This window comes from Balaenoptera borealis (genome assembly GCF_965194805.1).
Source record: "Balaenoptera borealis genome assembly, chromosome: 1".
NCBI lineage: Eukaryota > Metazoa > Chordata > Mammalia > Artiodactyla > Balaenopteridae > Balaenoptera > Balaenoptera borealis.
In genome coordinates this window covers 5744809-5759372 of record NC_138860.1, presented here as the reverse complement: position 1 = coordinate 5759372, position 14564 = coordinate 5744809, and the positions used below count along the sequence as shown (strand labels likewise).

Below are 14564 nucleotides of genomic sequence, written 5' to 3'. Positions count from 1 at the left end.
ATATAGATTCTAATAGTTTTATAGTCCATATTTCCTTTGAATAGTTGACTATCATGTTAATTTCTAGTAGTGACTAGTATAATACCATATTCACGGCCAAATCCTCACCTATAAAATATCAGTTATATTGTTGTTCTGGGTTGGATAGTGTTCGTCAAAAATTCGTGTCCTTCCCAGAATCTCCGGATGTGACCTTATTTGGATACAGGGTCACTGCCGGTTTAACTAGTTAAGGTGAGATCACACTGGAGTAAGACGAGTTCTTAATCAGATGTGACTGGTGTCTTTATAAGAAAAGGAGAGACGCAGAGACAGACCCACAGGGAAACTGCCGTGTGAAGACAGGCAGTGATTGGAGTGATGTGTCTACACAGGAAGGAAGGCCAAGGGTTGCCAGCAGGACCGGAAGTTAAGAGAAAGGCATGGGGCACATTCTCCCCTAGAGCCTCAGCACTAGGGTCTTCAGGGCTCTCTAGTACTTAACTGAAACACAGGTGATTACCCATATATTTGATGGTTTTTCTGTTTTATATTCTTTACCAGATATTTTATTCATGTGTGTCAGGACCATTTATTTTCATGTATTTACACTTAAACGTACATTTCATACAGAAATACAGGATCAGTCTGACAAATGATTATAAAAGACACAGCTAAGACTCCTCTCCTCCTCTCTAATGTCCCTCTGTGCATGGGGGGGGCGTTTATTTGCATTCACTCTTGTAATGAGGGTGTGATCCTTTGGCCCACAGTTCTACGCAAGCATCTCCTATTAAGACTCCCAACTAGGGCATTTTTTTTTTCTTGGTGATACATAAAATAATCGTGCATTATACAATTGGTGACAGATTAGATGACACTAGGTATGTGACAGTACCCTTACTCATTAGAGGAAAAGTTTGCTGATACATATCAACTAAATTATTTAAGAAATGAAAGAAAATATTTCACATGCTAAGTTTGACTTTAACCAAAATTTATTTAAAGAAACTGGGCTAAAACAAAGAACTTACTTTTTTATTATAGAAGTCACAGACAGCATTTACCCAATCCATCAGCAGCTTTACGCTTTCACTATATTGTTCAAAGTGACCACTATGCCTTTTGTCTTTTTTCTTACTGATAACAGCATCAGAATGGCATGACACTGCAGACATTGTTCTCTTCATACTCTGTGTGTGCTTTAAAAAGTCAATTTCTTCCTTTAACTGATCTAAATTAAGGGAAATATCCACCTGAAATACGAAAAGAGGATACAAATCTTTATATTTTTCATATATTATTTTTGACCCACAGAAGCTAAAGTCTTCTATTATCATGATTTTTTTTTAAGGCAAACACAATCTACGTGGAAGTGATGGAATGTGTAAGTGGTTAAGTGCATGGGATCTGCGGCCACGCAAGCCTGGGTTCTAATCTCCTCTCTGCTTCTGTTCAATGCTGAACCCTAACTCCAGTCTCCTCCCCTATGAGGTAATGACAATAGCTACTTTATAGGGGCATTGTGAACATTAGACTGGAATATACTTAAAGCAGTTACCACAGTTCCTGGGACAGAAGAAAGTCTAGTTAGTAATAACTACTACTGTTAGTCTTTATTTGATGCAAAATGCTTTTATAAATCAATATTGAAAATGGATAAAAAGTACAAAATGTACCAAATGTACAATACCTGAAAAGCCAATACTATCTTCCAAAGCAAAGCCAGAGTTTTTTCTTTGTGCCTATCCACAATATCCTTAGAGAGGATTGTATTTCCTGCAAATGGAAAGATAGTCCGTTAGCACAATATATGTACACATCAATTTTTAGTGAGAAGAAAAGTTTTATAGTTACTCAATTTTTACCATGCTCATCATTCAACTGAATTCCTCGTGATTTAAGAATTTCAAGAACAATGTCAACATTGTGCATCTTTTGTAGACGACTTATTGCAGGAATCCTGAGTTTCTTTGAGAGATTCCAGTTTCGTGTGAGAAGTTCCATGGTTCGCCTAACAATAAAGGAATTTTCAGATGAAACTGTTAGATAAAAACATACACGAAAAATGAACTTCATTTAAATAAAGTAATCACCCACATCAATCTTCCCGATTTAAAGGGTTTTAGGTTAGAAAGACCCCAAAATACTATCTCAAAACTCTGTTGCTCCATAGTTAGCAAATAGAGTTATTTCTCATTTAAGTCGGGGGGTTAAGGTCTGTGAACAGAATGTAAGAATGAAAAATAAGATGCACACACACAAATGCACACAGGAATAGAAAAACAAGGTTCTATAGGGAAAGGAAAGGAAAATGGACATTTATTGAGGGGCTACTCTATTCTACACATCAAGTAAGTGCTTTCTTTTCTTATTTTAGTCCCCATGGCAAATCCCACAATCCGGCATTATTATCCCATTTTTGGCGGATGAAGAAACCAAAGCCCAGAAAAGTAAAGAAAATTGCCTGTGATCATACAGCTAGTAATGACAGGACTAAGGTCAGAACTAAAACCCAGTTTTACAGTTTCCAAAGCCATGCCCTTATACCTATACCAGATAAGATAAAAATGTTTGAGTGCCTACCTTAAGAAGTCACTTATACCACAGTTTAAATTCAAACCCTTAGTATCATCTAGTGCTTTACACTAGACAAAGATCCCTGTTTCCACAGAAAAATCAAGCCCCAACTGATTACCACATATAGTTAAAATTTGGCAGAATTGTTTACAGAACCATATTTCTAAAGGTTAGGAAGCAATGTACGATCATTGTAGGCCAACCACTCAGTCAACGTCTGAAGCGTTTCTGCAACACTAGACTGACCGTCACCTACAGCATCAGTGGATTAACCATACCCAAGTATCCTCAAATGACCTTGAAGACCTATGGGCATTTTGCTGACACTGAAGAAAACAGAAACTTGGTATGCAGGATCGAGTCTCTTAACTAGCAAGAGTTCCTGACCAATGACAAAGCATCAACACCCAACACTGGGAAATCCTCACTAACTCCTATAAAAGCACAAAAATGTCCTTCATTGTCAAAAATAGCACTGAACATAAAGCCAATCACTGCTCCTCCTGGACAGTGGAAAAAGTCTAAAATCGTGAATTCCTATTGGCCAGAAAACAGATGTGGTGGCTTGGATTCATGAAATGAAAAATTAAATATAAAAATAATATGGAAAACATTATCAGCAAATGCTCTGGCCTATATGGAAATCACTCAAGTGAGAGGAAACTATAGTAAAGTTCAAAAGACTGTTACCTTGCCATGAGAATATATGATCAGAAAAGAAAAGAAAGTTCATGGAGATTTAATTTAGAAGGCAACAAGGGACATGCATGCTGTTTTTGAAGAACTGGGGATTCACAGAGATATAGGGATCCCTTCCTCACAAACGTCAAACGAAATATAAATTAGAGAGTTTCCTAGAAACAAGACGGATGTCTTCAATCCACATGTCCTAAAGAAGCCAACCAAGGCACAGTGTAAAGGCCACTCCTCCCAGAGCAGGCACTGGTAACTGCTGTCACACCAAAGCCAATGTTGAGGATTCCAGTTTGTTACTGAGGAAACAGCATGTGATCTGAAGCCAGACACATCCCGAGCTGATGTCCACCACCACTGTATAAAACCTGGGCAAGCCACTTTACGTCTTCATCTCACGTTTCCTCACATGTAAAACAAGGTTAACACGACTAAAACTGGTCTCAAGTGATGTACTCATGAACCCACTGCAGACGTAAAGCATTACTGAAATGTTTGATAGTTTAATTAGTTCCATGCCTTCCCCAACTCCTATTCTGGGGTATCAGTGGTTCCTACTCAGACTCTGTCACATTCCAGCAGGGAGAAAAAAATGTGGATAGGAGACAAGGTTTCTGGGCCTAAAATTTTCCCGAACTTATCCCAACTTTTTTAAACCCTAGATTTATCCCATTACATAAAGGAGCAAGAAAGATTGTGTATGTATAGAAAAAAGTGTTTTCCAGAAAATTTTAGTCTATTCTAGTGAGCAAAATAATTCCATTTCTTATACTTACACAAGACGCACCCCACATTGCAAGTCTACAGCAAGATTTGTAACAGCAAAATCAAATTCATCGAAAGGTGTCTGAACATGGTTCACAGGTAATCCCAGGAAGCTCAGGTGACGGGAAAGGTCACCTTCACCGCCTAGGAAGTTTCGTGAAAAAGCCAGAAGAATTTCTTTACTAGCCTATGGAAAAACAAGTGGCAGGTATTATATTCTAGAATTATAATTTTATTTACAATAAAAACAAATTCTTCAAATCATTCTGTGCATATAGAAATAAAATTAATAGTAGTATAAAAAGACGGTCAGTTTCATATCCTATAGTAACAATGCGAGCCTCATATATTTCCAATTTAAGACCTTTTAAGAAAGTGCTCATAATTAATAATACACTCTAAAAATTAGCATTAATTTGGTAACATACTAAATTAGGAAAGAAATTTTCTCCCAAATTAATTCCTCAGAAGCATAGTTACATTCATTCTCAAATCAAAGTTAAGAACAGGGTGATATGCTGGTGAAATGTCAACCAACAAAAGTTAGGCAGGGTTAGAACTATTGGGTAGGTATTCCTATCCTACTCCAGAGTCCTGTTCTTTGGGAAACTCACTTTTTCTAAGGAGGAAATATACAATAAAAACAGGCGAAAGTCTTAAATGTGAAATATAAAACAAATATAAAATGAAAACTATACCTTGAACTCAGCATCTTTACAGAAGAGACAAGGATCATGGTCAATAAGTCTGGAGATTTTAGCATAATCAAGAAAACAAACCAACAACAATAGCTTTTTCAATGTAAACTTAGACAAAGCTTCTTCATGACCTGAAATAAAATACAAAAAAGCCTAGCAAGTTAATCTGTGCAAGTTTTTTTTTTTTTTTTGGTTCTGAAATATTTTTCTATATTTATTTATTCTGTTGTGCTTTTAGTCTATATATTCCTACTAAGGATGCTTGAGATGTGTTTTATATTTTAAAGTCAAATTATCTTGGAATTCTTTATAAGATTATAAAACTCCTTATATTTACCCTTTTTTGTGGCTGGGTTGGTTGCTTTGTTTTGGCAGGGGGAACGTAAATTGGTGCAGCCACTATGGAAAGCAGTACGGAGGTGCCTCAAAAAGCTAAGACTAGAACTACATATGATCCAGCAACTCCACTGCTGGGTATACATCCAAAGAAAACAAAAATGCTAATTCAAAAGGATACATGCACCCCAATGTTCATTGCAGCTCTATTTACAATAGCCAAGAGATGGAAGCAACGACCTAAGTGTCCATCAACAGACGAATGGATAAAGAAGATGTGGTATGTACATAATATATAGACATACAGATACATCTGCAGTTGAGGCAGAACCACTTACCATCTCCATATAGATGAGGAACGGTCGGGTGCCTATACTCGGCTGCAATATCAGGATTCCAAAGCAAGCGATTCAGAATAAACATTGCCAGCCCTGTGACATCACTGTTGTCTTCCAAAGGGATGAGTTCTCCATATATTGTCTAAAAAGAAATTCATGCTAAAGTTGGGACATGTGTCATCTCTAAGGAGCATTGGGATGCAAAAGGGGGAAGACAGACCATGACATTCTAAGGAACTGGCGCTGTTCTACGTCCTAGAGAGTATGGGAATAATAGGGATATTTGCTACAACTCTTTGGACTGAACATATATGTTTTGTGCAATTTTTAGTGCATATAGTATATTTCACAATGAAAAAGAAACGAAAGCTCATGACTAAGACAAGTTCTTAAAAATCATGTGACAAATAATATTTACATTTTAATTTTTTCCTTTAAGAACTATCAAATGTAGGCCTGTTGTCCAAATTTAATTATAACTGTCCCACAGAGTATATCATGAAGGTACAACAGACACGTAAATAATTCTAAACTTTCTAATAGTTAACAAATGGAAAACCATCTGTAAACCACGGTTTTAAACCATCTGGGACGTTCAGATCTGTATATAATCAATGATTAAAATATGTCATTAATTTAACATCAATATGATTACTATTAATGATTTTTAAAGCAATTAGAAAAAACTAAAAATACATCAAATTATATTTTATAACCTTACATTGACAAAACTAGGCAAAAGCATGGAAAAGTATTAATATCTGCCAAAATACAGAAATTTTATCTTTATTTACTTATTTTTTTTTTTTTGGCCTGTGATGCTTTTTTAAGATCCTCAAAGGTCACACCCACTAGCAGAACCCTAAGGTGTGGTGTAAGGTAGAATGTTTTGTCCACAATTATTCATCCCTCCCTTCCCTTTAAAAGGTCCTATTCCCAACAAATGGCATAGACTTGCTGTGCCTCTTGTGAGAGAACAAATATTTCTGCCTCATTTGTGTCTGGACAGATGATGCACTTTGGCCAGAAATATGGTCGGTAGTGATGCACACTACATGTAAGCAGAAGTTTTGAAAGGCATTGCGTGTTTCCACCGAACTCTCCTACGTTTTACCTCTGCCACAATAAAGCTATGCCCCAAATAGACAGGTTCTACTTTAATTGAGGTTCTGGAACTATTTGACATGTGAAAGCGCAGCCAGTTGATAGGTAATTTTCTAAGTAATCTTTCACTGAAAGAAATAAGAAATTGAACTGAATTTCAAATCAATTGAAATAAGAATTAAAGTAAGAAGTCTTAGCAAGGACACTATCGAGCTGAGTGACCAGAGTAGGCTTCTTATTCATTGCCTCAATTCCTTGATAAATAGCCAGATTATTGTAAAGATTCCTTTCAGTACCAAAGTTTTTTTATTCAAAAGCCTAGAAGTAATTGAAGCAAGAATGAGATATCTCATGTGACAAAAGTAAAAAGCCTAAACAAAATATGAGTACACCAGTAAAAGACTAAAGGAAGTGGAAACACTGAGGATTGTAATAAAAGAATATTTTTAAGAGTCGACTCCTAGTGGCTTTCTAATTCAGTTAGTTTTAACATTCTAAATATTATTGAACCATGCACCATGTGAAAAACTCAAATTCTGATGACGCTTTCATGAGAGGTGTTCCATCAAAATGGTTCCAGTGGCATCAGACCGGTGTAGATTCCAGTCCCGACAAGTCATGGGCATTCAGCGAGTCACTTAACATCTGAGCTTCTGTTTTGTCAGTGAAGTTGAAATAATGATACATACCTCACTGGGTTTTACAGAGATTTAAACTAGGAAATGTATTTACAACAGCCTGGTATTGTCATTGGTAAATGCTCAGAAAGGAGCTAACTATACTTGTTATTACATCTGGTACCAAATTATATATTGTATATATTTAAGAAACTAACAGGAAAATTGCTATATAACAAAATGGCAATAATATATAATGATGGGGTCTATTAACCTAATGAGCATTTATTAAGGGACCTTAAATTTCATACTGAAAGATCAATTAAGCTAACCAAATGACTTTATAAGTGAAACCATCATTTTATTAAAGAGTCTATTAAAAGTATATAATAAAAAGATGTTTCCTTTTTCAAAAACTGAAAGGTGTACTTACCTCTAGGCCGATTCGTAGCCACAAAGGATTATATGACAACAGCCAATTCAAGACTTTCTGCCGTTCTCCTGAAATACATGTGAAAAGCAAGTAAGGTCAGATCACTAATCAACTAGAGACAGTAAATAAAATTTCATGGAGAGAAATCAGTGGCCAAAAAGGAAAATCGCATATATGAAATAAGTTAAAGTATATTTCCACTCTTTAATATACATACATGATCACATTTAAGTTTGTGAAATTTTAGGCCGCAAAGTGAAACCATGTATATATATTTGACTCTGAAATAAAACATTTCTAGAGTGTTTTTAAACAATTAATCTCAAGATTTCTATAATCTTCTTACCCACATCTTTCCAGAGGTGTCTGTCTTTTCGAACAATTAACCGCCTAGCTTCAATTTCAATTTCAAGCTTTTTCATAGCTTTAACCATTTTTCCAGAAGTAAATAAGCGACACGCAGCACGACGTAATCTATTCAACCTGCAGCGAGCGGTATAAGCCCTGAGAGATACTTCATCCTTGGTAGGAGCTCTCGGGACACTTATTTTATGTTGACTCTCTACCCCCAAAAGAAGAGTGGAAGCATTTACTGGGTAAAAACGAAAGAAAGAATGTTTCTGGTTAAACAATATTTATATACATTTTAAAACCCAGCAATAAATGCAATTGAAGATGGCCAAAACAGAACCTATTCCCCGCCCCTTCCAGCCTGCTTCTTCTCTTTCCCACCTCAAAATAAAGGTGTCACCGTTCACTCAGAACCTTAGGCCATCCTATCATTGCAACCTCTTGGCTCTGCCTTCAAACTGTATCCCAAGTCTAACCATTTCTCACAACCACTATTGTCCAGGTTCCAACATGATCACCTCTAACCCAGACTGACGGGAGAGCATCCTAACTGGTTTCGCTGCTTCCACCCTCTTTATAAATTAGAAAGCTAAGCTGCTAAAGAATGTGATTTGTTAAAATCAGTTACATTTTGAAATGCAATTTGAATTTTTATAAAACACATTTTCTCTCAAAGAGAGAACTAAAAATCATGCTTTGTTTACTTTTGGAAAATAAAGAAAAGTACCTCAGAGATCATCTAATCAAAGGGCCTTTTAATGTAAAATTCCCATACACACTTCTCTAACACTTACAGACCAGTGTCTGCTGGGACACCGCCGCAAAGCAGAAAGCATCTCCCTAAAGTCAGCCTGGGTGTTGCTTTGGCAAGTTAAATATTTTAAAGGGTTTTTCCTTATCCTGAGTAGAACTGATCCCTGTAACTTCCAAGGGAGAGCAGCCCAAGTGAAGCTTCCTTCTCTCAGGAGAAATCTCTTTAAATATTTGAAGGATACCATGTTTCCATCCTGTTCTATACTTGAGTTTTTCTCTTTTCCAGAGCAAACACTGAAATATTTTTAAAATTCCCCATATCAACTGGTTTTCAGAGCCCTCATAATGATATACTTGTCTACAAACTTCTTAAACTAAGGTACAGTGGAGACAACACCCCTAAAGTGATCAGGCCACACAAGACTTAAATTGATTCACCAGGACACCACACTTTATTCATGCAGCTGAGACTGAACTGGATTTCTAGGCAGCTATGTCTCACTGTTAGTGCACATTGAATCTATACCGAAATAAAACCCATTCACTGGAAAGGCTAGAAACCGAACTGGCTGAGGAGCAGGAAGAGAAAGCAAAAAGAAAAAGTAAAGTTTGGAACTTTCAGCACAAAATTCCCTAAAAGTTCTCACCCGCACAATCTTGAGCATTTGTGTTAATGATCTAGTGAGCCATGCCATTAACGACAATATAATAAACATGTATAACTAAAGAACGAAAAATCACGTTAAAAAACTACCTGTTAAAAGTATTATTTAATCTAAACATTAACTAAATGTTTACCTTCAGAAATATTTGTTTTTACAGTGAAGTCATCAGGAGTTAATATAAAATTTAGCCACCAAGTAAAGCCCTGTTCCTGCTTTTCCTTCCAGCGTTCATCATAAAACACGTTTTTTGCAGCAAATGGCATTGGGTGTCTAGGAATACCTAAGAATACAATTAGGTTATGGGATAAGAAATTTTCCTTTAAATTATTATACAATCTATAGCAAAAGACCATTTTTACCAGCAAAAGCACCTTTAAAACACTGAACAATGTTTGCTTTTTCACTACTTGTTAGAAATAGTTGAAAGTATTTTGGGTCTAAAATGTAGTCAAAGTAAAAGAGAAAAAGTAAGGCAGTACCTCCTGGTTTTTTAAAAATCCCAAGTAAAGTGAGTCAATTTCACTGAACTCTGAGAAAATATCCTGTTATTTGAATACACACTTTAACAATTCTTCAAAGCTTTTATTTGACAAAAAGTATCAATTCATTTCCATTTGAAATGCAATTAATGCTTCATTCCATGTCAGTTTTTTATAGACTTTAAAGATATTAAACACTTGCCTGTTTTTAGTGGTTTTATGAAGGTCAAATTAGATTGTGCCACAGGAACAATGGGTTTTGTCTTTTTGTTTGTTTTAAAATTAGGAGTTCTGTGTCCTAAAGAATCTAAAATATATGAGAAAACAGAATAATAGCATTTAAAAAATGAAATAAATTCTGTGAATGAACTGTTGTCAAGTTAAAATTTGGGCTCTCCAAAATCATATCCGTTTAGAAAATGCTGAATAAACACTATGTGCCAGGGTATGAACTCGGGTAATAAAACTTATGTCTGGAAGTTACAGACCAGAAACTACAATGTATTTTGTGTCTACAGAAGCTAGGGTTCAGATTCAACCAGTTCACTGTGTGTGTATATACAGCAGACTCCGTGCTAGGTGCTGAGAAAGCAGAATGGAAAGATGTGGTCCCGGCCCTCAGGAAGTTCTCGGTCTAGTACAGAAGTGCAGAAAGAATCACAATGCACTATGGAAGAAGTACACACGAGGAGTCACGGGACAAGGGGAGGGAGAGCTAAGTCACCTAAATGGCAGGACAGCCTCCTGGCGGGGGTGACCCTGAGCTGACCCTGCAGTGGATGTGACACACCAGGAATGGGGGGCCTTTCGCTGAACTGCAAAGTGCCTGGAGCCAAGAACACAGATAAGAAAAACAAGACAAAAAAGAGGTTGGAAGAGGAAGAAAAGAATTCAATACTATTAAAAATAACAGTGACAGCTAATAGTCGAATACTTTGTGCCAGGCACTATCAGAGTCTTGTAATTTGGGTTACCTCATGCAATCATCGCCAGAAACCTATGAGAAGTGCACTTTTATTCTCTACATTTTATGGAATCAGGATACTGGAGCTTAGAGCAACTAAGCCACTTGGTCAAAGTCACGTATGCTAGTAGGTAGCAGAGCTGGACAGTATAGCTCCAGAGCCTGCACTATTATTCATTCAGTTAGAAGTACCTGGTGGGCCAGTGAAGGATTAAAGTCCAGGCAGTAACACCATCATATATATTTCAGAAGACAGAATGGACAATGGACTGAAAGGAGTCAAGACTAGAGATGGAAGCCAAAAGGAAGCTATCCCAGGGGCCTAAGTTAGCTATGATGAGAACTTAAAGGAACACGGAAGCAGTGGAGACAGATAAGAGAAGAGCTATTTTCACAGCAGAACTAACAAGGCTTAATGTCAACTGACTAGGCAAGTGATGGAGAATGAGAGCCCCGATGGGTCCCTGTGCCTCACCCCGGTGATGAGGGAGGTGGTGGGTGGTCCCCACAAATAACCTGTCCGAAAGCAGTTCACTCCCTCAAAGGCAGGTTTCACACCAGCTTGCGCTGCTGCTTGATACAAACAAGAAGCCAATAAAGGCAGAGGAGGCCAATAAAGGCTAAGGTCCAGGGCAGAATCCAGCCCACGGCTGTTTGTGTACAGTCTGCAAGCTAAGAAGAATTTTCACATTTATAAATACTAGTTGAAAAAAAAAAAAAACCCCTCCAAACAATTATATTTCATGACACATGAAGATGATATGAAATAGTCACACCTGTTCATTTACACATTGTCCATGGCTGTTTTCCCTTCCACAGTGGCAGAGCTCAGCGGCTGTGACAGAGATCATATGTCCTGCAAAACCTAAATATTTACTATCTGGACCTTTAGAGAAAAAGTTTGCTCAGCTTTGATTTAGAAGAACTGCAAATCTATGCCAACTGTCAAAATAAGGAGTATGACCAAATTGTTACATAATAGCTATTAGGTTATAAGGGTCTTTGCATTTTAACATATTTAAAAATAAAAATATGAGGAAAAGTTCCTCATTCTGAAGGCTTGCAAAAGCTGGCCCCTCCGCCTAGAACCATTTTATTCTGTGGGAACCTTCTTTGGACAGGTCTCACAGCTTCTTGTCAGTCACGTAAAGCCAAGTAAAGTGCCCCCCGTTCTGTGCTTTCGCAATTCCCTGTGCATAGCTCAAAGGACTGGGAACAACTTGGGGACAGGCATGATACCTTTTCTCCTTGTATCCACAGAGCCCAGAACAATGCACAGGACATAGTAGGTACCTTATCAAGGCTGAGTAAATGCATCTTGAAACACTGACTTCTTTTTCTGCTCTCCTGGGTTTGTCAGAACAGAAAGAAGGCAGACACTCTTAGTGAGTTACCATGCTCATAAATCAGATATCCAGTGTGTGCAATTCTCTTTAAACCTTGCAAAGAGGCTCAGCTCAGCTAGGCGGCCACCTCAAACAAACGGCAGGTTCAAGTGTCAACACATCAGTGGTTTACTTGCTCATTCATTCATTCACTATGCCATTCATTCATCATTTATTGTACACCTTGTAGGAGGTCAAAACAGATACGTTCCTTACATTCAAAGAATTTGTTATCTGGTCAGAATATTTCTATAGGAAATAAAATGATGCAAGCAAAGAAATGGAGTTAACAGGTAGATACGAGATGTCTCGTATGCTGCATTCAAATTTGCTAAGGGAATATACATAGAGGAAAAAGTCATCAGGGAGTAAAGTACTAGAAATCAGTGAAAGATTTGAGTTAGTGAGAAAACAACATATATGAAAGTTAGTAAGAGGAGACATGGTCAGGAACAAGATAAGGATGCCCACTCTCATTACTTTTATTCAACATAATCTTGAAAATCTTAGCCACAACAATTAGTCAAGAAAAAGAAAGAAAAGCCATCCAAATTGGAAAGTAAGAAGTAAAAATTGTCACTATTTGCAGATGACATGATGCTATATATAGAAAACCCTAAAGACACCACCAAAATACTGTTAGAACTAGTAAACAAATTCAGTGAAGTTGCAGGACATAAAATCAATATACAAAAGTCTGCCGCATTTCTATACACTAATAACAAACTATTGGAAAGATTCTTACTACATCAAAAAGACTAAAATACCTAGGAATAAATTTAACCAAGGAGGTGACAGGCTTGTCACTGAAAACTATAGGACATTGTTGAAAGAAATTGAAGAAGACACAAATAAATGGAAAGATATTCCTATGTTCATGGATTTGAAGAATTAACATTGTTCAAATGACTATACTATCTGAAATCTACGGATTCAATGCAATCTCTATCAAAATTCCAAGGGCATTTTTCACAGAATGAAAACAAACAATCCTAAAATTTGTATGGAACCATCACGAAAGACCCCAAATAGCTAGAGCAATCTTGAGAAAGAACAAAGCTGGAGGCACCATGCTCCCTGATTTCAAACTAGATTCAAAAGCTACAGTAATCAAAACAGTATGATACTGGCATAAAAACAGACACATAGATCAGTGGAACAGCATAGAGCCCAGAAAAAAACCCATGCACATATAGCCAATTAATTAATGACAAAGGAGCCAATATACAATGGGGAAAGAAGAGTCTCTTCAATAAATGGTGTTGGGAAAATTGAACAGCCACATGCAGAAAAATGAAACTAGACCACTATCTTATACCATACACACAAAAAATAACTCAAAATGGATTAAAGACTTAAATGCAAGACCTGAAGCCATAAAACTCTTAGAAGAAAACATAGGGGGTAAGATCCTTGACATCAGTCTTGGCAATGATTTTTTTGATCCCACACCAAAAGCAAAGGCAACAACAGTAAAAATAAACAAGTGGGACTACATCAAACTAAAAAGCTTCTGCACAGCAAAGGAAATCACCAACCAAATGAAAAGGCAGCCTACTGAATGGGAGAAAATATTTGTAAATCATATATCTGATAAGGGGTTAATATCCAAAATATATAAAGAACTCATACAATTCAATAGCAAAAAACAAACCATCTAATTAAAAAATGGACAGAAGAGCTGAATAGACATTTTTCCAAAGAAAACATACAGATGGCTAACAGATACATGAAAACATGCTTAACATCACTAACCATCAGGGAAGGGCAAATCAAAAGCACATTGAGCAAATCACCTCACACCTGTCAGATGGCTGTTATTAAAAAGACTAAAAAAAAAAAAAGACAACACATAACAAGTTCGGAAGGGTGTGGAGAAAAGGGAACCCTCGTTGGTGCAGCCACTATGGAAAACAGTATGGAGATTTATCAAAAAATTTAAAACAGAACTACCAAATGATCCAGTACTTCCACTCCTGGGTACTTTCTGAAGAAATGAAAACACTACCTTGGAAAGACACGTGTTCACAGCAGCATCATTTACAACAGCCAAGGTGAAAACAACCTAAGTGGTCATCGATGCTGCATACATATGCCATGAAATATTAATCAGCCACAAGAAAGAATGAAATCTTGCCATTTTCAACAACATGGATGGATCCTGAAGGCCTTATGCTGAGTGAAATAAGTCAGAGAAAGACAAATACCATATGATCTCTGATGGCATCTGACGGAAACACAAAAACAAAAAACAAACTCACAGATACAGAGAACAGATTGGTGGTTGCCAGAGATGGGGCTGGGGGTGGTGGTGAAATGGGTGAGGGGGTCAAAAGTTACCAACTTCCAGTTATAAAGTAAGTCCTGGGGGTGTGATGTCCAGTGGGGAGGCTGGACAAGACTGCGCTGTGTATTTGAAAGTTG

At 37.0% G+C, this 14564-nt stretch overlaps 1 protein-coding gene across 6 annotated transcripts in view; it reads right to left on the bottom strand.

Moving 5' to 3' along the window:
• The window catches only part of ASPM (assembly factor for spindle microtubules), a 62097-nt gene that overhangs the window by 33780 nt on the left and 13753 nt on the right, over window positions 1-14564 (bottom strand). For 5 of the 6 annotated variants that reach the window (XM_082393910.1, XM_082393912.1, XM_082393914.1 and 2 more), the window contains 10 exons: window positions 9994-10098; window positions 9446-9592; window positions 7890-8135; window positions 7544-7611; window positions 5390-5531; window positions 4716-4846; window positions 4029-4204; window positions 1848-1993; window positions 1673-1758; window positions 1014-1235 (listed from right to left, as the gene is read on the bottom strand). In XM_082393910.1, the coding sequence (XP_082250036.1) occupies window positions 1014-1235; window positions 1673-1758; window positions 1848-1993; window positions 4029-4204; window positions 4716-4846; window positions 5390-5531; window positions 7544-7611; window positions 7890-8135; window positions 9446-9592; window positions 9994-10098 (1469 nt within the window). The remainder of the gene's footprint in view (window positions 1-1013; window positions 1236-1672; window positions 1759-1847; window positions 1994-4028; window positions 4205-4715; window positions 4847-5389; window positions 5532-7543; window positions 7612-7889; window positions 8136-9445; window positions 9593-9993; window positions 10099-14564) is intronic. The other variant, XM_082393909.1, reaches the window with a different exon arrangement.